The sequence below is a fragment of the Hypomesus nipponensis genome, chromosome 5 (assembly GCF_054491055.1).
Source record: "Hypomesus nipponensis isolate SF chromosome 5, ASM5449105v1, whole genome shotgun sequence".
NCBI lineage: Eukaryota > Metazoa > Chordata > Actinopteri > Osmeriformes > Osmeridae > Hypomesus > Hypomesus nipponensis.
The window spans coordinates 6,912,623-6,935,468 of NC_140365.1; the positions used below are offsets into that span (position 1 = coordinate 6,912,623).

Here is a 22,846-nt window from a genome sequence, read left to right on the forward strand (position 1 = left end):
TATGTAACGTTGAGGTAATGATTTGTCGAAAAGCTCTTTTAGTGTGGAAAGATCCCAACAACCAATGGATGGGTAGTTTTTTTCCTGCCCGTGACTCAGTGCAGTTGCCCAACACCTCAGGGTTATAGAGTATATAAAGCCGCTGGTTTTACACAGACAGAAAACACACCCTCAAGGAAGAGGCATCATGAAGACTTTTCATCTAAACATTCTAGTCAGCCTGGCAGTAGCAGTGTACTCTGTACCACTACTGTCACCTACCCAAGAAGATGAAACTCTAGCAGACGTAAGCTTTTCACAAACCTTTTTCCAGAAGTTTGTGTCTTAATATTTTTCATGATTTCATCTTAAATGTGTGTGGTGCTTGTATAACTTTGTCTTTCCAACCCTATCCCTTCATTTTGTATTACATGCATAACTGTAGTAACTTTCTTTCTCTTTTCTCCACTCCAGTCTTACCTGAAGAGGTTCTATAACTTAAAGGAGCAGGTGGGGTCCAAGGCCAGAAATGGGCTGTTAGAGCGATACGAAAAGATCAGTGAGATGCAGAAGTTCTTCAGGATTAAGGTTACTGGCACGCTGGACCATGACACCATGCACATGATGAAAAAACCCCGCTGTGGTGTACCCGACGTTGCTGACTTCTCCACCTTCCAAAACAGCCCCAAATGGACGACCAACCAACTTACCTACAGGTGAGGGAATGAAGAGCTGATGCGGGTGTTTTATGATGTCAAAACTTGGCAGGGATTAGTTATTTTTTCTCATGATCAGAAATCAATAACCTTCAGGAAGTTCTTGTTAATTCACTCTATGAATCACAAAGGAATATTTTCAGTCAAACTTGTATTGGTTTAAAACATACAGAGATGTGCAACGCAAACCCATGTCCATACCGTTTCTGAATGGTTCCCACTGTATGTGTGTTTGGCATGTGTAGGATTGAAAACTACACGCCCGACATGTCTGAGTCGGAAGTAGACTTCTCCATCGAGAAAGCTCTCCAGGTGTGGGCTAAAGTCTCACCTCTGACGTTCAGACGAATCTACAGTGGCAACGCTGACATCATGGTCTCCTTTGGAGCGAGAGGTAACCAACCATCACCCCTTACCAGACGATTGTGTATTTGAATGCTCCTTCTCCTCTTATTCTTCTTCTCCTACACTCTGGCAAGAAAGTGTCACACATCATCTACTGATGAACTTGTGTTTCAGCAGTGGTGGTAGATCAAATGCCCATGCCTGTCAAGCTTATGGTTTTTATCAGTATGAGTGCTGGAGAGACAAGTTATAATGTAATGTAATGGACTGGGCACACACAGTCCAGTTCTTAAAGGTCTGCTGGTTTTGATTGACACTTGATTGACACTTAAAGTGCTGTGGGATGGAAACATATAAGATTTAGTTCACATTCCTCCATCAGTGCATGCTACAGGTATGCATCCTCTGACAGTAATCCCTTAGCTCTAGGCTCGGAGGAGTGACACCACTAAACATACATGTCACCATTCATCCTCTGTACTGTACCAATAACTCACCAGTACTGGATCTGCACCTCTGTAAGCCAGTTTGATTGAGCAGTGACGTAGTAAACCTTTTGGTTGAAAGATATGATGTCCTGAGCTTTTTAGTGTATCTAAAATCACACTCTACATTTCTATCGTTTACTTCTAGAATTGTACAAGCCAAGTTTGTCTGTTAGATGGAATATGATATAATGATTGATCCTATTTCATGTGAATGTTCTGACCCATTTCTGAGAACTCACACATCTGTCTTGTCCACAGAGCATGGTGATTTCTACCCCTTCGATGGCCCAGATGGCACCCTGGCGCACGCATTTGCCCCATCCCCTGGCATCGGAGGAGACGCCCACTTTGACGAGGATGAGACCTTCACTTTCGGTTCAAGCAGAGGTATGTCTCTCGCATCACGACGCAATCTCTCCTACTGTAGAGATGGAAGCCACTCACCTGAAGCTGGGCAGCTGACATGTTCCATACGTTTCGTGAAGAACAGGTGTTCTTGAAAAAGTATGATTTCTGGACTGCTAGAGACAACCTCTAATGCTGTATTTTGTCAATGAAGGGTACAACCTGTTCATGGTGGCTGCCCATGAGTTCGGTCACTCCATGGGTTTGTCCCACTCCAACGACGTGGGCGCTCTGATGTACCCGATCTACCAAGGATACAGAGACCCCAACACCTACGTTTTGCCCCGTGATGATGTCAACGGTATCCAGTCCCTCTATGGTCAGTATTACAAACAAACAAACAATTTAACTCATGACATTAGAAACCATGACAACCAAGCATCTCCCTGTTAGACCTAAGCAGATCATTCTGTGTTGTGCGGTTTGGAACCAAACAGATGGTTAATGTTGACCTCTCCAATGTTCAGGCCCCAACTCAGATGTGAACCCTGACATACCTGATCCTAAACTGCCCACGACCCCTGATGCCTGTGACCCTACCCTGGTCCTGGATGCTGTCACCACTCTGCGTGGAGAGCAGATGTTCTTCAAGGACAGGTAAATGTCACATGATCTCCAACAGACTGAAAGGAACTCTTGAACACCTCTGGTTTGTCTCAGGAAGAGGTTTTTCTTCCTCTGTGATGCAGAGATTGATATCACTTCTGTTACCAGGTTCTTCTGGCGCGTGAACTCTCAGAGCAGTACAGCGCAGCAGAACGTCATCAAGACCTTCTGGCCCGACATACCTGACAACATTGATGCTGCCTATGAGAGTGGAGAGAATTACAATGTCTACATCTTTAAAGGTAGGCCCAAGGACTCTTAAGGGACCCAAACCCTTTTGTAGCTCTTCTGAATACAGTTAAAAAATGCGATGATGTAACATTTAGCAGCTGCTGTAAATCAGTATTTCTCTGGCTTTACAGGTAACCAGGTTTGGGCTCTCTCTGGCTATGATGTTATCAGAGGCTATCCCAAGTCCCTTAGCAGTTTGGGTTTACCCAGGACAGTGAGAAAGGTTGACGCCGCCTTCTATGATGAGGAATCTCGCAAAACCTTTTTCTTCATTGATGACAACTACTATAGGTAGGTGCTGCCTTTCCTGAAACCATGATTTGATAGTCTGTAGAAACGTAATCTTACTGTAAGACAACGATGCCAACTACCATACCTATGGACAAAGTCATGGTCTCACTCTGAGTTTGTATCTGTAGTTATGACGAGGCGAGGAAGACAATGGACAAAGGCTTTCCCAAACCCATAGGAGATGGCTTCCCTGGCATCGGAGGCAAAGTGGCTGCAGCCTTCCAAAACAAAGGTGAGTGAAACAGCAACTTCTGAATACACGAGTTGCATTACACATCTGACTGACAATGGTTTGGATCCTCAATAGTGTTGTCACAGAAATGGTGCAATAGAACGTCATTAAATGTAAGCATTTTATGTGTTAAAACGTAACTCATCTTTTCATGGTTGTGTTCTCCCAGGTTATACCTACCTCTTCAAGGGGCCCTACGTTTACGAGTTCAGCCTCAGCAGTAAAAGGCTGTACCGTGTTCTCAGGAACAGCTACTTCCTGACTTGTTAGATCAGTTACCTCTGATGACCAACAGTGGCCAGTAATAAAAGCAACAATGTATGTTGCTTTTGATGTTTTTGTGCTTTGCAAACATGAAATATATTTAAATCAATATTTAATCTATTTAAATTATCATAATTTAGTAATTTTGTGCTTTTGTCCTGAAAGAGTTATTGAATGTTGTACTGTATATGAAGGATATCTATTCAAATAAAGTATTGACTAATATTAGTTCTGTATTTTGTCTCTTTGGCTCATAATGTTGCATTATCTTTGACTACATAAGTAAATACCATTAAAACATAACATTTACACATAATCAAGTTAGATTTAATAACATTTATAGGAATCAAATCAAGGGACTCATGTACTTGGTTTACAACTGTTTTGGTCTATAAGGTCAGTTCACTAGGAGCCAGTTTATGTGGTTACATTCAGCTATTCCACCAATACTATAAACGTAATATTATTGCCAAGCTACACTTAAATGCAAAACTGGCCATCATGGGCTGTTGTGACAAGTTGTGACTGAGTGGTACAGTATGAAGTACAACCAAACTGTATTATTTCAGATTCTGTCCATTTCCACAGCTCCCACAATTACACAGTTAACTGTACAGAATGTACAATATACTATATGACCATATATGGTCATGTATCCGTATTGTGGGCCTGACTGAGCTGTAGTCTTCAGGTTACCCTGCACGTCACATTCACCCCTCAAAATATGACTATTGAATATTCATTTGAAATCTTGATTTCCACTGACCAAATCATTATACACTGGTACACACTCCCGAAAACCCACGGTACAGTAACAATCTTGTATCTAACTTTGACAGAGAGTGAGGTGTTTGGTCACAGAATTTGATTTGGGAAGGCTATCAAATAATGTTACCATTATTATATAAACACCATTCACACCTTTGAAGTTCAATATTGTAAATTATTCAAAATGTCAATTCTTATTAGGTTCAAGGACTCCATCTGCTGCCGACAGAGTGTATTGAGTTGATCAACATTGAGTTTTTGTTGCTGATAAAGAGCTCTGCCCAGAAGTCATGCCAGTCCTGCCTGTTCCATGCTTGTGTTTACCTTTTGTTCTGAAGTTGAAAAATCACCATTTCACCAGCTCAACACATCACAGAGCTTCCTTAAGTTGACTTCTTCCCCTCTTCATCCCACGCGTCACGTAGTTGATTCATCGTTACGTATGTAGGGCCTGTTCAGACAGTTCCTGGAATGCAGCTTATTGTCCAATCCATGCAGGGGAAAACCTCAAAACTTACACAGGGGATATGGGTAATTTGAGGCAATTAACCAACATCTATCTCCACCCCCTCGTATGTGTAATTCCAAAGAGTTGGGTTATATAGGGGGGCTATGAGAGGGTGAGAGGCAACCAGACCTTCTTTTCGGCAGCAGGAAAAGGTTGTAATTATGGAGCGTGCAGTGGTTACTACGTTAATATCTGTGGTGGTTTTGACTCTGTGCGAAGCTGCCCCCAGTACTACTCAAAGCCCAGATGAACAGTCAAGAGCAGAGGTAAAACATGTATTCATTCTATACTTTTCCTTTTTACTTGCTATTTAGTATTTTACTAAATGCATGTTTTATGATTGAGTAAAGTTTTTAAATCAAATTTTCAGTTAAAATAATTCTGGCTTCTGCCATGCCACTAGCATGGTCAAGCACAGTTATTCACAATTTGGTGGTGTACATTTAGGAGGACTTTATCCTCAGACAGCAGTGTAAACCCCATGTTCAGGAGCAATTTCTTTTCTACATCAACAATTCGCTGCATATGTTCCAGGTATATCTATCCCAATTCTATTCCATTCCTGGTCCTTCTGACGCACAAGCCAGACAGATCACGGTGGGTTCCTTTGAAGAGAGTTTGGAGAGCATGCAAGAGTTCTTTGGTCTGGAGGTGACAGGCAAGCTCGACACCAATACCCTAGAGGTGATGTCTAAGCCCCGCTGTGGTGTCCCAGACCTGGCCAGATACGGACACTTCTGGGGAAAACCGCGCTGGGAGAAGAGTGTTGTTACTTACAGGTAGATAAAGACATTTGTGATATTGGAGACCTTTATGGAATAGCCAGAAATGAATATTGATTATTGAATATTTCTGCGCAAAGTAGCGAAAACTAAATATGTTTAAATCAAAAGTAATGGGAGATGCAAGTTAAAACGAACACGAGTGGTTGGATGTGCTTACTGTACATGTCATTTTCCTTTAGGATAACTGAGTACACGTCAGACCTGAGCAGAAGTCAGGTGGATACAATCATTGCTGAGGCTTTCAAGCTCTACAGCGACGTCATCCCCCTGGACTTTACACAGACGTACAGTGGCACAGCAGACATTATGATCCTGTTCAAAGCCAGGAGTGAGTTCTGCTCATCTCCTATATATACTGTACTGTCTATACAGTATATTATGTATATATTCATACTGTAGAACTACTGTTATGTTCCAGTTATCCAAATCAGTAAACAAAAACAACAATTTTACACTCACATCCAGACCACGGCGACTTTTCTCCATTTGATGGTCCGAGTGGGGTGCTTGCCCATGCCAGCTCCCCGGGAGAAGGTGAAGGGGGTGACACACACTTTGATGAGGACGAGGCCTGGTCTCTGAGCGACAGAGGTAGGTGAATCTGAGCAGCGGTGGCAGTCTACTTCCATGCTTTTCCACATCAATCCATGTAAGACACATGGTTTACACCTCGTTTTCATCACGGTCCACAGGGATTAACCTGTTCTTAGTGGCTGCTCATGAGTTTGGCCATGCTCTGGGACTTGACCACTCACGTGACCGCTCAGCCCTGATGTTCCCCACCTATCAATATGTGAGAACTCAGGGTTACAAGCTACCTGCTGATGACACACGTGGAGTACAGGCTTTGTATGGTAAGCATCTTGTACTGTCAGAATACTTTGTGGAGAAGGCACTTCCATTCAGCCATGGCTGATTTTGTTACTCAATGGTGATGTTTGCATTTCATCTGATGACACTTGTATCATGACTGTTCACAGTATGAACAGTGATGATAGATAACCTCAATCTTGTATTGTCTCCCTTACTCAGGTGTTCGAACACCATCTCAACCAGATCCCAAACCTCAACCCAAACCTCAACCCAAGCCAGACCCCAAACCTCAACCCAAACCTCAACCCAAGCCAGACCCCAAACCTCAACCCAATCCAAACCCTGAGCCCAGACCAGACCCTCCAGTAAGATGCGACAGGAATCTTGTCTTTGACGCAGTAACTTCTATTCAAAACGAGCTTTACTTCTTCAAGAATGGGTGAGACACAGACTGCACTGTCCTAAACAGTCACTCTACCGAAAGAGACGATTGATTCTTTTGACACAATTCTAACTGTTCAAATCTTCAAATAAGTAATTACATCATTTCCCCATTGTAAAACAACTAGATTGTCGTTGATTTTCAAGAATCCCAGGAATGTCAGGACGTGTTGCCACACTAAAACAATATTTCTGTTTAAAAAGGTATTTCTGGAAAAAGAATGGTTATTCAACTGGTGTGACGTCACGGCCTGTGAAATCCATTTGGCCACAAATCAACTCCATCGATGCTGCATATGAATACAAGAAAAGAAACATTGCCTACTTCTTTGAAGGTACAACACTACAGTATGTCGGGCACTGCTTGTGTGTAGTTACACACAAATACACAGAGATTCTCATCTTCTTTCAACCATGTCATTCCCTAGGAGATCATTACTGGGGTATCAGAGGCAACACCATGCTCCCAGGCTATCCCAAATCTCTGTCCAACTTTGGCTTTCCCTCATCGGTGAAAAAGATAGATGCCGCTGTCCATGTGGCGTACACTGGAAAGACACTCCTGTTTGTGAGCGGCAGATACTGGAGGTTAGTGATTACTGAGAGGAATTTTGCAGAAAATCAAGGGATTTTGAGTTGAGTTTTGCCAACAAATGAGTTGTGCCACACTGCAGTGGGATAAATATACATTGTTGTTGCCACAGTTTCAATGAAAGGAAAGGCAAAATGGACCGTGGATACCCTAGACTCATCCGCCGTGACTTTCCTGGCATTGGCTACAAGGTGGATGCTGCTTTTGAAAACTATGGTAAGTGATAAAGTTGGCCTCCATATTCTAGAACAATCATCCCCAATCAGCAACAGCCAAAACTCTACAGGTACACAGGGCAAAACAATGTACCAGTCTTAACCTGTGTAAACCTGTTCCCTCAGGTTACTTGTACTTCTCAGACGGCGCCAAGCAAACAGAATACTATTACCCAACAAAGAGAGTGGTCCGTGTTCTGCTTAACTACGGGTGGCTTAACTGCTACTAGGAAATCAGCACCCTCAACCCATGTGCACAGTATACTTCTCGTTTAAGACCAGAACAAATATGAATTAATTATGGGGAGTCAGATGGCTGAGCGGTTAGGGAACTGGGCTAGTAATCTGAAGGTTGCTAGATCGATTCCCGGCTGTGCCAAATGACGTTGTGTCCTTGGGCAAGGCACTTCACCCTACTTGCCTCAGGGGGAATGTCCCTGTACTTACTGTAAGTCGCTCTGGATAAGAGCGTCTGCTAAATGACTAAATGTAAAATGTAAATGTAAATTAATACAATTGCTTTCTCATTACATTAATGAATCTTGCAACTGGATGGAGGCTCCATTTCTAGGAGCCCTATCTAAAGACTGAATAAAGCTATCTAGCGCCATGAATGTGCCGTCTTCTTTCTGTGCTTGCAAAGCTATGTTCATTGTCACCGCCCTGACGTTTCTAAAACCTCCCATATTGAGAAACTATTTAACTGCCCTTCATTCCTGTATTCTATGTCCAGTCTTCTGAGATGCTCAGCTTGAGTGTATCAGACACCTGCACCTTACTGATCTGTAATAAAAACTTTGATTTTGTCTCGAACTTATATTTGGAAACTGACATTATTGACTTGGTACTTTCAAAGCAATAAGGAACTATTAGAAACTTCTTCACAAATGAATGGCCAGTGTCCAGAAGGCTGATTTTTTGTCCAGATATAGTTTCAAATGAATGGCTTTGGATATAAAATAGAATAAAGACAATAATTCCATTCATACATGAAAAAAAGGAGTGGTATATAAGACTTACCATGTGAAGTAATATGACATTTGTGGGTGATGGGTGGAAGTCGCGAGTGACGATTAAACTACAAGAACCACAATACAGAGCAAGTTACGTAGGAGGAGACACCTCTTACTTTGATTGGTTGGTTGGTTTGGCCCTCCACTGCACTGCTGAAGGTGAAACAGCTCCTACAAATTAGGAACAGTTTTTCAGTATAATATTATGTCATCAAGTGGACTTTTAACCATGCGGACTCAGTTTTGCAGGCACCTGGTAAGTGCATTGTGTCATCTAATTGGGGTCAGTTTACAGGGAAGGAAGCTCTGGTCTCTTCAACGATACTACAGTATACCAACAACATGCTATGTATAAGTACAAGTAGCTAGGGCTGCGTAGGACTGTAGTCTATTGTTTTGACTTTTACTGACAAAACCCATTGTGAAGACCTTAGCTGTCATAATTGTATTGCCTTGACCCTACGTCTAGTTTTTACAGCCAAAAATTGTATACTTTAACACAGCATTACAAACAGCTAACGTTTAGCTAGCTACCTAGCTAGCTAGATTACACTTAAAGAAGGCATTTTAGATTTTTTAGTTGATCAATGTATAAAATGTTTTTAATCATATTAAGGGCATCGTAAACTGTCAGGAAAAAATGATATCATGCCATCTTAGGTTTTGAAATGATCTTAATTAAAAGCAATGTGTTTATTCATGTTATGTAAGTAGAGTCAACCGTGCTACATTACAACTGTCTTTAGTCAAATGTAAGAACATAAATAGCATATGAGTTTAGTTTAATGTTAAGTCAAAACAAATATGCGTTAGCTACCTTGGTTTTGCAAGTTTCCAACACTGCTTGAGCGTGCTGTTATGTTATCAAACACGGTCTAATATCCTCTGCCCTTACAGACTCAAAAGTACCTTTCAAGGACCTACTCATCTCGCCCTTCACTAAATGTAAGTCTACAACAGCAATAGAATGATGTCCCATTGTTTTGTATAGTTTTGTTGAACTGGTGGTTACCTTGACAAAAATCAAATGAATAGTATACAAACCTTGATGCTCCATCACAGGAAGTGTTCATCGTTAGTGCGGTCCGCACCCCAATGGGGTCCTTCAGAGGAAGCCTGTCAGCAGTACCTGCCACCAAGCTGGGCTCCATTGCCATCAAAGGAGCTGTCGAAAAAGCAGGTAAGAACAGAACCGGAACAAAGAGAGCATAACTATTTGAGATGAATCTGATTGTTGAAATTCTGTAATTGATTCACTGGCAGCTGTAGTTATGCCCTTTTACAATGGCAAAACTACAAATACTGCAAATCTAACCTAAGTAGAAAGGTTAATCTTCATGCTTGATGAAGCTAGGTGTGTGCAGGCACCTGATAGGATGCTGTCTGTGTTTAGGTATACCAGCAGAGGAGGTGAAGGAAGTATACATGGGCAACGTATTGCAGGCAGGGGAGGGACAAGCCCCCACCAGACAAGCCTTACTGGGAGCAGGTAAAATCAGAGAAACCATGCAAGCTTCCACACACTCACATGCAGATAACCCCTTACACTAGATCAGTGTAACTCATACTGTAACCGGTCCTATACACAATTTGCCTTTCCAGGGTTAAGCCTCTCCACGCCAGCAACAACCATCAACAAAGTCTGTGCGTCAGGGATGAAGTCTGTCATGCTGGCTGCTCAAAGTCTAATGTGTGGCCACCAGGTAATGTACAAATACAAATCTAATACAGAGATCAAAAACCTGATTTTTTTTTTTTTTTTTCACAATCACTTTTCCTAACTAACATATCCTATTATGGTTGTGGTGAACAGAATCCAAACTGTCCGATTGCACAGTTTGTATAATCCTTTCCGTTTCTGTGACCCCTAGATTTATCTCATGTCAATTTGTGTCTGATATAGGACGATGAAATGATTTGACTAGCTGGATCTGTGTTGTTTCCTGGGTGTCAGGATGTGATGGTGGCCGGCGGTATGGAGAGCATGTCAAACGTCCCTTACGTGATGGGGAGAGACACCCCGTCCTATGGAGGCTTGAAGGTGGAGGACATCATTGTGAAGGACGGCCTCACCGATGTCTACAACAAGTTCCACATGGTACTGCTCTGTCTTTGTGGCGGTGTAGTGGAGAAATAGGTCCACCGGTCTATGAAGAAACAGTACCATTCTGTTCGTTTGCTGTAGGGAAACTGTGCCGAAAACACAGCCAAGAACAGCCAGATCACCCGGGAAGAGCAGGATGCCTACGCCATCAGCTCCTACACCCGCAGCAAAGCAGCGTGGGAAGCTGGGGTGCTCGCCAGAGAGATTGTACCTGTCAGCATCCCCCAGAGAGGTAAACACGGATAGTTTTATCTTTTCTCCCTGGCTGGGATCCCTGTGGTTAGAAGCACGTATCGCATACTGCACTGTTCACCAACAGGCAAGCCGGACGTTGTTGTGTCAGAGGATGAGGAGTGGAGGCGTGTGGACTTCAGCAAAGTCGCCAAGCTGAGGGCTGTGTTCCAGAAAGAGAACGGTAAATATAGAGAAAAACATCCCTGAATCGGTGCTTTGCACGTTGACGAGAATATTAAGTGATGAGGATTGCACAAATATAGGTACTGTAGCTTTAAATGGCTTGAGGACCGAGACGTGAACCTCAGTTGATGTGTGTATTGAAAACAGGGCTTTCTCTGTGCGGAGATTCACAGGTTCATTCTTATTGGTTTGTTGTAATTCCAGGCACAGTAACTGCAGCCAATGCCAGCACACTGAACGACGGTGCGGCTGCTCTGGTACTCATGACTGCAGACGCAGTAAAGAGACTCAACGTCACTCCACTGGCCAGGATTGTCTGTAAGGCTCTTAGAAACACACACACACACACACACACACACACACACACACACACACACACACACACACACACATATATATATATCCACTTAAATACAAATGCGCAACACAACCCAGGCTCCAGGCTGAGGTTACAAGAATGCTGTGACACAGGGTGTCTGTAAAGAATAGACTCTTGGGACAGGAGCTTTTCCTGGGTCTCAAAATGAACTTTGACCTTAATTCTCTACTACCATGAAGGTTAAACTGATGAGCCGCATTCAGGGTCAGACTGACCTGGTTTGTCGAGTTGGAGGATTGTTTCGTTTACTTAGAGTGTAGACCCTAATTAGCTGTTCTGTTCTCCTATCCCTAGCATTCGCTGATGCTGCCGTTGCTCCTATTGACTTCCCTATTGCTCCTGCATTTGCTGTACCAAAGGTAAGTTGGAGCATGGTCCATTTCACCGATAATCCTTCCAAGAGAACAACTCTGTTCCAGAACAGCCCTCACGGCATCTCACAGTGTTAGAGCTAACAGGATGTCACCATTAGGAACAGCAGCAAGGGGAAGTGCACAGCAGCGACATGAAAGTCCTGCTGTGCGTCAGAGATGGAAATGGCACTGCTACTCTTTATGAGGTGTGTGTGTGTGGTCCCTACAGGTGCTGGAAGCAGGTGGAGTTAAGAAGGAGGACATCACCATGTGGGAGATCAACGAGGCCTTCAGCGTGGTGGTCCTGGCCAACATCAAGATGCTGGACATCGACCCCGCCAAGGTCAACGTCAATGGAGGGGCTGTGTCTCTGGGACACCCTATTGGGTAAGCAGACCCAACCCGAACCTCTAACAGACGGTGTCAGTCTGTTGACACAGATGGAATACTAATAATAAGTTGGCATACATGGCAACCCACTTCATTGGTGAAAAACTGTGAATACAGTATGCATTGTAAAACGTGTTACCTTCATGAAGAATACGGATGGTATTGAAAATTTGTTGAAAAGAAGAGACACAAACATGTTTGAAACGAATGTGACAACTTTTTGTTTATTTCCCGCCCACACAGGATGTCAGGGACAAGAATTGTGGGACACATGGTGCACCACCTGGAGGCCGGCCAGTACGGCCTCGCCGGGATCTGCAACGGTGGGGGCGGAGCCTCCTCCATCCTGATCCAGAAGCTGTAGGACACCTCAAGCTCCACCCACTCCTGCCTCCTCATCAGGACAGCCTGTAGAACGTCTGTTTCATCGATGTACTTTAGGTTGAGATGACAATACTCCAAGCACTTTGTCATTTATCTGAAGCAAACTCTGTACCTGAAAGGTGACTGTGGCTAGATGACTGTATGCAAACAGATATTATTATGACTCCATGTTTGAGACACTCCTGTGTGCAAATAACTTCTGGTTACCGTTGAACTTTTGGACTTGAAAGATGAATAAATTTTTATGAATGATGTATGTATTGTTGTGTTGTGATATGAGATGGTTTGGCTTACTACTGGTAAAATAGGAATCCCATTGCTTAAAATATCACTAAACATGACCTATATATAGTAGTACAATATGTAAACATGCAAATGGTAAATCTATTCCATTTGAGTATTGTAAATCTACTAAGGCCTTGTTTGAGCAGGTTGGTTACTTGTTATTGTAGGTTTTCCTCCCTGTTATACATTTGGGTCACAGGAGGGTGCTGTGGGGTGATAATCACTGTTTTTCTCCAACCATCTGACATTGATTGGAATGAGAGTGGATCTGAATATTGGAAAGTGTGCTTCTAAAGATAAATGAACAATGACTCACTTCAACATTTGACTGAAATCCCATCCAAAGGAACAGTCAAGTGTTCCCGTGCCTTTATATGTTTGTCCTCCTTTCTCCGCCAGAGAACATGGCATCCATTAAGTTAACTATTGACAGGGAGTTATGCAACTGCAACAAAGGCCCGTGGTCTCAGTTTTGTTTACAGACATGTCCAACCACCATTGTGACCGTGAAGAAATGGGCCATGATGATTCACCTGGTTATCGATTAACACATCAGGAAATGTTCGTATTGGCAGAAAGAGAAGACCATCTAGTATGCCGGTAAGAATCTGTTACATTTCTTTTCTGTGTTGATAACATTGAGCCAACCCTGGGGAACCTGCTGAGAACATATATTTGTGTTTTTTAATGGTTGTTCAATTGAGGCAAGAAGGCAGTAGTGTCACCACAAGAGAGGAATGGTCCTTAAGAATATAAAGTTTAATTCCAGTTGTTTCCCTGATTCCATGGATGGATACTTTATGAGTTGCTGCTTCCGGACTAGACTGTGTCATTGTTTTCATGCCATGAGAAACTAAGTAGGAACTTTTTTTTATGTGCCACTTTACTGACAAATGAACCAAAAAGGCAATGTTTTACAACAAAAAAACTGGCTACATTTACATTTAGCAGACGCTCTTATCTAGAGCGACTTACAGTAAGTACAGGGACATTCCCCCTGAGGCCAGTAGGGTGAAGTGCCTTGCCCAAGGACATAACGTCATTTGGCACGGCCGTAAATCGAACTGGCAACCTTCAGATTACTAGCCTGATTCCCTAACCGCTCAGCCATCTGACTCCCTACTACAGGACATACATACATACATACATACATACATACATACATACATACATACATACATACATACATACATACATACATACATACATATATACGTCCAATAATCAAGGTTTACCTGAATGTATTTTCACTTTAACTTTATTGTCCTGTTTATAATTGATCATTTTTTATAATGCACAACACTCCCTTTTCTTCTATCAATTAGTGTATAGTGACACTGCTTTTCCTATCACGTCATAAACCATGAACCATGTCATAAAAGTGTTCACAAATAAATGAGCTAGAACTAAACCTGTAACGACTGTACTGAGTATGACTACAGTTCAGTGAAACCTTTGTGATGCCCTGCCACAACTTCCTCATGTAATCATACATAATACAATAACTTCCATATCACATGGTTCGTACTGTGAAGTTCATTTCATCATTAGAAAAAAGAACGCAACCTTTCTAATGGCTGGAATACTTGAACGGCCTGAGTGGTCAGCCTATGCACACACAGAGAAGGTGTGGTCATGGCTGTTGATTACCTGGCACAGTGGAAGACTGGACTGAGTTAGACAGAGAAGGCAGAGAAGAAGGATATCAAGCTAGGACTGGAAAGGAACATTTGTTGTGAGGTATTGATTCTTAGATTTTTTCATACCTTTATTTATATAACTTAGTTGTAACTTATTAGTAACTTTATCACGGTTCATGAGGATGAGAGGAATGAAATGTGTGCGGTGTAAACACGGTGTCTTGGTAACCGTCAATCAATGAAATGGTGTGCTACTTAGAATTGAATTTATCTTCATATTTGCTCTCCTTTACTTTTCCTTGTTTGTCATGTTTTGAATAGAAACAAGAACTGTCAACATGGCATATTATCAGGTAAATCTCATCAGACAATCTAGTCTCATCAGACAATCTAGTGTACGTTTTTAATTATTGTTCATGAACAGGAAAATAAACGTAGGTTCCGGAGCACCAGTGTTCAAATGACGTTAGACGTTTTCTCCAACTGAAAGTTATGAACATTTCATAGCACAGTATATGTTGATCCTATCCTAACCCTGTCCTATATACTAATACCGTGTATACATAATAATGAACTGGACTATTACATTTGATCATATTTGTCCACAGCCCGGTCCTCAGCCTGGGCCCACAAATGGCCCGCAGTACATCAATTATGGGTTTCAAAGTGGGGAGGGGAGACCCCCCCCATATGCTCCTCCAACTGGAATGACCAGCTACCACTCCTCTGCTGTTCCAATGTACCCACCACAGCCCATCAACACACACCAAACCATGACTCCTGTCCAACCTCCCCCACCAACCAGGAAAGGTATGCAAATTCCAAATATAAAAAATGTAAAAATGTAAGCAAGGCAGTGTGACATGTTATCATAAACAAATCAGTAAATGGACATACAGGCAAGTGTTTACCTCTGGACCAGGGCCACTGTAGACCTCAGTGTGCTTTGATTCCTTCTCTTTCAGCGGTCCGAAAGAACAGTTGCTGCAAAACAGCAGTGTGCACTGTCATAGTCCTCCTGCTTATCCTAGCGGTGATAGGAGTACTAATCTGGTACTTCGGTACGTACTTGTTAATCACGGCATAGCACTGTACTACCTGTCACAGCATACACTTGCATTACATTCATACTGACGGGTGTAATCTAACTCAAGGCTGTCCTCTGGAGAACATCCTTTTCTCAAACACAACAAAAAAACGATTCATGAATCTTCCTTCAATTCATAAATTCATGAATTGAATTGAACACGAATGTGAAGCACCATATGACGTGTGTGACCGTTTGATGTGGAGGAGGTCAGAGTAGGGATGTCAAAGCCGTGTCTCCTGTGTGTGTTCTCCCAGTGTGGTTCCAGTGTCTGATGGGAAAGTCCTGTGGGAACAAAGGCAAGTGTCTCAGTGCCTCCCAGTGGTGTGACGGCGTAGACGACTGCCCAAACGGAGAAGATGAATCGAACTGCTGTAAGAATCCTTTTCTAGCATCGCACTCTTGTTGAGCCCTGTCTGGCCATATGTACACCAGATATCATTGACCGTGAATAGGATTACAATCATGTTTTATTTTCCCAACATCAACCTGTGCTCCCCAGTTCGTCTCCATGGAACAAACTTCCTGCTGCAGGGGTACTCGTCAGAGAGCCAGACATGGAAGCCTGTCTGCTCTGACTCCTGGAATGACCAATACGGTCAAGCTACATGCCAGCAGATTGGGTACAAGAAGTGAGTCAGCCTTCTGAGAAACACACAAATGTTTAGGTGTGGCAGCATTACTTTGTCCAAGATACACACATGTCCAAAGGCCAAGTGATTGCATGATCATACAAGTAAATGATCTAGATCGAAAAGTCTCGATCTATTAACCAGAAGGTTGCCGGTTTGATTCCCGGCCGTGAAAAATGGGCAAGGCACTTCACCCTACTTGTCTCATGTCCCTGTACTTTATTGTAAGTTGCTCTGGATAAGAGCGTCTGCTAAATGACTAAATGTAAATTAGCTCCATGACACACACTGTGCTGATAATGCGTAACAAGAGTTTCTATAAGATATATAAAGGGTACAGTGTCTAAATAATGTGTACCAGTTTTCAAGAGTGCGCTGACCATGTACCTGTTTGTCTCTTCAGGGAGAGTTATGTCAGTTCGACCTCAGTAAGCTCTGCCTCCTATAACGGCTATCTGACATTGAATCCTGGTTATCACCCGGGCCCTTATGTACAGGCACAACTAAGCACGTAAGTTGATTACATTTCTCAGTCAAAGCGCTTTTTTCTATAGATATTCCTGCTGCATCGTGAGGGACTCATAAACAGGATCAGAATGTTCTGTACAGGCAAATTAAACCCTCACTAGGATGTTTCCTCTTCCAGTAATTTCTGCCAAGCCAACAGAGCAGTCAGTCTAAGGTGCATAGGTGAGTTATTACTGTACTGCTGTCTCACATCCTGTCACATGACACATGAGGTTAGGAGCATAGTACACACTCCCCAAGGTGCTATTAATGGGGAATTAGCTAACTGTCCTTTAAACGAGGTTTTGTTTTGCGGTGGAAAGCTCAAAGCTTGAGAGAAGAGCAGCAGAGCCAATTCCTCAACACACGACCCTGTGTACCCTGTAGCAGATGGAGGAATAGTGTTTTTCTGCTAGAGGTCAGATTTAAATGACAGACCTGTGCCATATGGTTGCGTTTGGTAATGATTGTTTGTGTGTCTCCAGACTGTGGGGAGAGCACTGCGGCCCCCAGGACCCGCATCGTAGGGGGGGAGATAGCATCCAGGGGTGCCTGGCCATGGCAAGTCAGCCTGCAGGTCCAGGACCAGCACCTGTGTGGGGGCTCCATTATCAGCTCGGAGTGGATCCTCACAGCAGCTCACTGTGTGGAGAAGTGAGTCTGACTTTGTTACTTGCAGCTCACTGTGTGGAGAAGTGAGTCTGACTTTGTTACTTGCAGCTCACTGTGTGGAGAAGTGAGTCTGACTTTGTTATTTGCAGCTCACTGTGTGGAAAAGTGAGTCTGACTTTGTTACTTGGCCTTCCGTCTGCTCCTTAAAATGGGATGAATTCTTTCTTGGAGGGGGGTGTTTCCCAAATGTAGCTGTCTTGGATTGCTCTCTGAGAGGTCAACCCTGATTATTGGACTTGATGCTATGTATGATCGTATGTCTTGTAGCTGGTTTTCAAGTATGGCTTTGGTTGAAGTTGGATTTATCTTGACGTTTATCGTTATTGGTCTCACATTGTTATTTACTCCTTCCTTCATGTCATTGGTAGGTTTTCCAGTCCTGGTCTTTGGAAAGTGTACGCTGGCTATCTGACTTTGTATGAAATGCACTTTGCCGCTGGCAATTCAGTCAGTCGTATCATTGCTCATGAAAAGTATGACCGAAACACCAATGACAATGATATTGCTTTGATGAAACTCTCCAGGCCTCTAACAATGTCAGGTAAGCACTTGCCAACTTCAAAAGTTCATGCGCATTAGAGATATACACAGATACAGTAATAACTCAAATCTTCACATTGTATTTGAATTGTGGATGAAAAATGTTTATTTGTATTTTTTATATATACAATAAATACACAAGTTAAACATTCTTCAAATGTATCCAAAGGTTGAGTGCTCTAACTCCATGTACTCTCTTATGTGTTAGATACGGTGAGACCAGTTTGTTTGCCCAACGTTGGGTTGGACTTGACTCCTGAAAGACAAGCCTGGATCTCTGGATGGGGGTCTTTGAGGAGTGGAGGTACACCAGAATGCATACATCACTCATTCTTCCAACCACTTTGATTAGACTTGGGGAAACTACAACAAAATTACGATAAAATAAATGGGCTCTTTTGGGGTTGATTTGCTGGTGTCAATTTTGTGGGTTAGACTAATCAAGAGCATACAAGGATCAGACATCATGTACAGTTGTCATTCTGAATGCTGTGACAGAGCAGTGACAACAGGGATTGGAACAACCATCCTATATAATACTTGCCGTTATATCAAGCTATCATAACAAGAAAGTATATCATAAAACAATAATGATATTGGTTTTCAACTCCAGAGTCAGCCTCCAACAACCTGATGCAGGCCCAGGTGACTATATACAGGACCGATACCTGTAACAGACCAGAGGTATATGGCGGACAGGTTACCAGTTCCATGATCTGTGCTGGAAAACTGTCAGGAGGGGTGGACTCATGTCAGGTCAGATAAGGCACACACACACCTATATATACACACACACAAATGAGCTATACTACTGTAATAATATTTTCATATATATTTCAATATTTTCTTGTCATAATCCCATAATAATAATAATTTGTGTTGTGTTCTGCAGGGGGACAGTGGAGGACCTCTTGTCGTCAAGGATGTTCTATGGTGGCTGGTTGGGGACACTAGCTGGGGAATAGGGTGTGCACAAAGGAACAAGCCAGGAATTTATGGAAATGTAACCGATTTTCTTGATTGGACATATACACAACTAAAGGTAAAAAGTTATATCACAAAAAACTGCAATAGAAAATATCAGACAGTTACATTAAATACATTACTTTGCAGTATGTTTGTTTTATTAGTTCTACATCTATCTTTACAGAACAACTAATGGAGATGCCAATGAACGTGGAACATTCCAGTGCCTGTTGACTTGAATTTTTCAGGGAAAGTGTATTTTTTCCATGTTTGATAAAGATACTGTATGTTATTTGACTTATTTGATGACCCTTATGAGATTACAAAGTATTTATAAAAGTTGTATACTGACAAAAGTAGTTTGAGGAGCATGTGTCTCATTCTAATTCTAATTCAAAATAATTCTCATTCAGTAAAAAAAATTAAAATAACATTAATTAAGAATAATGTTTTTAAATGTGCCCAACACATCCATCAATCTGTACTTCTGCAGGCCAGCCAGGGTATCTGTTAGTCTTCCTGTTACTGTAGAGTATCTGTGAAACCAACAACAAAACTGTCACTGTCACTCACATTGTCACAACAAAGGGGTACATTCTGTGGGCCCAGTAGGATATTATCAGCAGTGATACAGTAGTACTTTATCCTGCATTTTCAGGTGGTGAAAGGAAGAACAAATAACAAATCTACATATTAGTGTACAGTAGCCTTTACCTTTTCTTTATTAATGTCTTCAGGAATAGGGAATCCTTTAGACCCCAAGAAGACCCAGCTGGAACGAAAGCCAATTTTTCCAATGATAGTGCTTCCTAGGCTTTCTATTTCCTTCTTTGCTTCTGGCTTCAGCCTGTGTGGAAAGAAAAGGTCTTTGAGAAAAGCTTGCAGATAATGTTGTTGGTAATGAATTAAGCAATACAAAGTTAGCGTTAGGCTAATTTAGCACAGGCCTAATATTTTAGTGTTATGTAAGTATTTCATAATAGGGTATACAAAGTCCTTTGATGTAAAACAGAATGGTTTTTCATGGGCGAAACAAACATCCTTGATTAGAAAATTGTGGATATAAGTCTTGAACTACAACTCTAACTACAACAGTTCGTCATGGAGATGTTAAACATACTTGGTGCTTCCCTCATCATAAGTTGCCATTAGTATAAAAGAGCCATTAGAAATCTTGTGGAGGAAGTTGATCAATGCCCCGGAGTTATCTGCAAGACAACAAGAAATCGACAGCCACGTGAGAAAGTAATGTGAAGGAGTTGGTAGGTTGGGACCCAGTAATGAGTAACTCTATTACTAATTTAGACATCTGTACACAGAAATAGTAAAGTTTTAAGTTTAAGTTTTGACTACCAAACATACATTTGTTTGTGGCTGTTATAGCATAGTATTGTAGCAGTACCTCCTTGCCACATGTTAAAAGAAGCACTGTCTATCTTCTCTCCTGATGATGCTGTGTGGACAACATGTTTTCAATATGAGGATGGACCACATCAAGGTGTGTCTTCAAAGTGTTCACAGTGTTCACATGACATGAGGAAATAGTTGGAAAAAGTTGCCATTTGTATAGAAAACAAAGCAATTTGTTACCATCAACTGCTGCAATGTTGATCCCTCTACCAGCATTATGTCCATCAATAATCCTAGGGAAACAATAAAGATCACTTTACAGACTCAGCATTTTGGTTTGAAGGAAGGCCAACTGTTTCTTTTAAACAAATTAACCCAATTTTACCCAATACTAAAACAAATATAAATAATTGTATTTTAACCTTCGCAATGTGGGGGGTCTGAGACAGCCCAACGGTTAAAAGAAAATGCTTCACTTTGTTTTTGTATGCGGTAAAGTTGTCGCAATACGACGGTGGGTCACAATGACTGATGGGTCAGAATGACCCGAAGATAAAACAAGGGTTAAGTCATTACTCAACACTGACATTGCATTCTCAAAACAGATTTTGGGCTGTTTTTGGATCCCTCCACCACTAAGTATCTGGAAGGCAAACTTCCCAGGTGGACACTTGGACCAACGGTTGCACTTCTGTCTCCTTGGCACAGGAACTCCAGCTTTAAACAGAGCAATTTGTGCTATGCATTTCTGCTCTGCAGTTTAAGAGGTTGAAATTAAATGTGCGGAATTTCAAACAGTCCTGGTCTTACCTGGTTTCTGTTGAGGTCTATTGTCTGTGTGGAGTCTAGCCACTGACACAGAGATGAACCGGTTGTTAGACCATTCACAGACTAAATTGGAAGCTGCTGTTCCAAAGTACCAGGCGAAAACACAGCAAAAAACAAACCCCGCTGTTTTTAGGAAATCTGTAACCCCCCCCCCCACACACACACACACATACATAGAACGCACAAACATACACACACAAACATACACGCACACACATTCATGTAAACTTCACATTAAATAACACTGAAATACAAGGAAATCCACATGCTTTTTTGGGGGGTTGGCTGTCGCTTGCTTTCATTTCCTTGAGCGTGATTTCACAACCTTTCCTGTGGTACTCTAAATACCCAATAAGGTAAACGTATTTGATCTTCTTCCAATCATTTGGTAATTCTTACCGTAGTAAGAATTTTAGTGTTACCGTATAACTTACTCCACAAATGACGAGAAGAGCAGGCTGCCATGGCTCCCTTTATCAGGTGACTGTTCCGTGCTTCCTTACTCTTTACCAACCCATGATGACAGAGGGCCATAAAACCTTTTTTACCTCCAGGACAGGTGCAATAGGTCAAAACAAACAGTTGAATACCCAATACTTTGTTTAAAAGTATTGAACATGATAACATATTTCTAAATGCTCTGCAAGAAAGTGGCATTCAGTTTAATTGAATACATTTAATGATAAAGACCACAGTTCAGATACAGACGGTTGTGCATTACTCAACTTTACCTGAAGGGGGTGTTCTAACATTTGCAAAACAAAAGCATGATATGGATTCTTGACAAAAATAATTTCAGGTACATTGGAAGGATCTATATATTTACTGTTTATTTTCCGTAGCTATTATTGAGAAAGTACAACACATGCACACACGCCAATACTTTATCCACCTCCTTCTTCTATGGCCACAATTTGCCCTCTTAGCTCCTCTTCTCTCCTTTCCATCAGTATGGTTGCCTAATCACTGCTCATGGAGGTTGGCTTGCTAATTGGCAGATGCTCAGGCCCTGAGCCTGCATCTGCTACCTGTTTGTACCAATTAACAGACCCATGACACTGCACTGACACCTCTTCAATGGGTTAACAGATGCTGCAATTAGCCACTCATTTGAATGGATGCCCGTTTACCATGAGGGCCCTTGTCGCATCATCCCAACCGGGGGACCGCCTCTCATCTATTTGCTTTTTCCGTTGCCTCTCAAACGACTCAACGAGGCGTGGGAAGGCGAGGGAACCCTGGTGTGTTGACAAACAAACGCTCAACGACCGCTAAATGAGCCCTCCGCGTAGACGAGTGGCAGTGCTGGCGTGCTAGTAGGGGCCCCGCGGTACGTTTAGAATATGTAGGAGCAGGGTTTGTGTTGCATGTTTAAGTACAGAACTGTGCCCCCCCCTCCCCACTGACCACACGGGAGCGTGACGGTCCACAGGAGAGACACAGGAAGCGGCTCAGCGTGACTCAGAACCATCACGTTGTGTCTGGAGGGTGAAAGGCATGCTGCTCTATGACTAGTTTGGTTACAATGTGACCAGAATAAATCCCCTGGTATTGGAACTGCAGAATGGTGTTACAGTGAAGAAAATGATGACAGCAAACTTTCCTTTCATTGTCTTCTCT

At 42.3% G+C, this 22,846-nt stretch overlaps 5 protein-coding genes across 7 annotated transcripts; 4 read left to right on the plus strand and 1 right to left on the minus strand.

The window, feature by feature from the left end:
• Window positions 1-174: 174 nt before the first annotated feature.
• Window positions 175-3,785, plus strand: mmp13a.1 (matrix metallopeptidase 13a, tandem duplicate 1). Its single transcript, XM_084697901.1, has 10 exons — window positions 175-286; window positions 454-695; window positions 941-1,089; window positions 1,787-1,915; window positions 2,088-2,252; window positions 2,401-2,530; window positions 2,648-2,781; window positions 2,902-3,061; window positions 3,190-3,293; window positions 3,463-3,785. The coding sequence occupies exons 1-10, from the start codon at window positions 188-190 to the stop codon at window positions 3,561-3,563; spliced, it is 1,413 nt and encodes a 470-aa protein (XP_084554027.1). The 5' UTR covers window positions 175-187; the 3' UTR covers window positions 3,564-3,785.
• A 1,149-nt stretch (window positions 3,786-4,934) lies between these two features.
• mmp30 (matrix metallopeptidase 30) lies at window positions 4,935-8,496 on the plus strand. The gene is made up of 10 exons (XM_084697900.1): window positions 4,935-5,099; window positions 5,368-5,612; window positions 5,798-5,946; window positions 6,084-6,209; window positions 6,311-6,472; window positions 6,651-6,870; window positions 7,077-7,207; window positions 7,301-7,460; window positions 7,577-7,680; window positions 7,806-8,496. Exons 1-10 carry the CDS (start codon window positions 4,995-4,997, stop codon window positions 7,907-7,909), a joined length of 1,506 nt encoding a protein of 501 aa, XP_084554026.1. The 5' UTR covers window positions 4,935-4,994; the 3' UTR covers window positions 7,910-8,496.
• A 293-nt stretch (window positions 8,497-8,789) lies between these two features.
• acat1 (acetyl-CoA acetyltransferase 1) lies at window positions 8,790-12,971 on the plus strand. The gene is made up of 12 exons (XM_084698550.1): window positions 8,790-8,948; window positions 9,590-9,637; window positions 9,755-9,872; window positions 10,086-10,181; window positions 10,295-10,395; window positions 10,647-10,790; window positions 10,878-11,028; window positions 11,116-11,211; window positions 11,418-11,531; window positions 11,887-11,951; window positions 12,175-12,332; window positions 12,579-12,971. The coding sequence occupies exons 1-12, from the start codon at window positions 8,898-8,900 to the stop codon at window positions 12,697-12,699; spliced, it is 1,263 nt and encodes a 420-aa protein (XP_084554676.1). The 5' UTR covers window positions 8,790-8,897; the 3' UTR covers window positions 12,700-12,971.
• A 613-nt stretch (window positions 12,972-13,584) lies between these two features.
• Window positions 13,585-19,407, plus strand: tmprss2 (transmembrane serine protease 2). Of its 3 annotated transcripts, none has more exons than XM_084698548.1 (14): window positions 13,585-13,604; window positions 14,966-14,997; window positions 15,253-15,454; window positions 15,610-15,705; window positions 15,989-16,105; window positions 16,234-16,363; window positions 16,767-16,874; window positions 17,010-17,053; window positions 17,356-17,524; window positions 17,911-18,083; window positions 18,291-18,386; window positions 18,696-18,838; window positions 18,975-19,124; window positions 19,233-19,407. In XM_084698548.1, exons 2-14 carry the CDS (start codon window positions 14,983-14,985, stop codon window positions 19,239-19,241), a joined length of 1,452 nt encoding a protein of 483 aa, XP_084554674.1. In that variant the 5' UTR covers window positions 13,585-13,604; window positions 14,966-14,982; the 3' UTR covers window positions 19,242-19,407. The 3 variants fall into 3 exon arrangements, with proteins under 3 accessions (XP_084554674.1, XP_084554673.1, XP_084554675.1); XM_084698547.1 differs by lacking the exon at window positions 13,585-13,604 and adding an exon at window positions 14,628-14,744; XM_084698549.1 differs by lacking the exons at window positions 13,585-13,604; window positions 17,010-17,053; window positions 17,356-17,524 and adding an exon at window positions 14,641-14,744.
• Window positions 19,075-21,712, minus strand: LOC146288220 (protein FAM3B-like). The gene is made up of 8 exons (XM_084698551.1): window positions 21,661-21,712; window positions 21,209-21,364; window positions 20,986-21,115; window positions 20,639-20,691; window positions 20,451-20,501; window positions 20,169-20,256; window positions 19,763-19,895; window positions 19,075-19,584 (listed from the first exon to the last, which is right to left on the minus strand). Exons 1-8 carry the CDS (start codon window positions 21,689-21,691, stop codon window positions 19,501-19,503), a joined length of 726 nt encoding a protein of 241 aa, XP_084554677.1. The 5' UTR covers window positions 21,692-21,712; the 3' UTR covers window positions 19,075-19,500.
• Window positions 21,713-22,846: the final 1,134 nt, after the last annotated feature.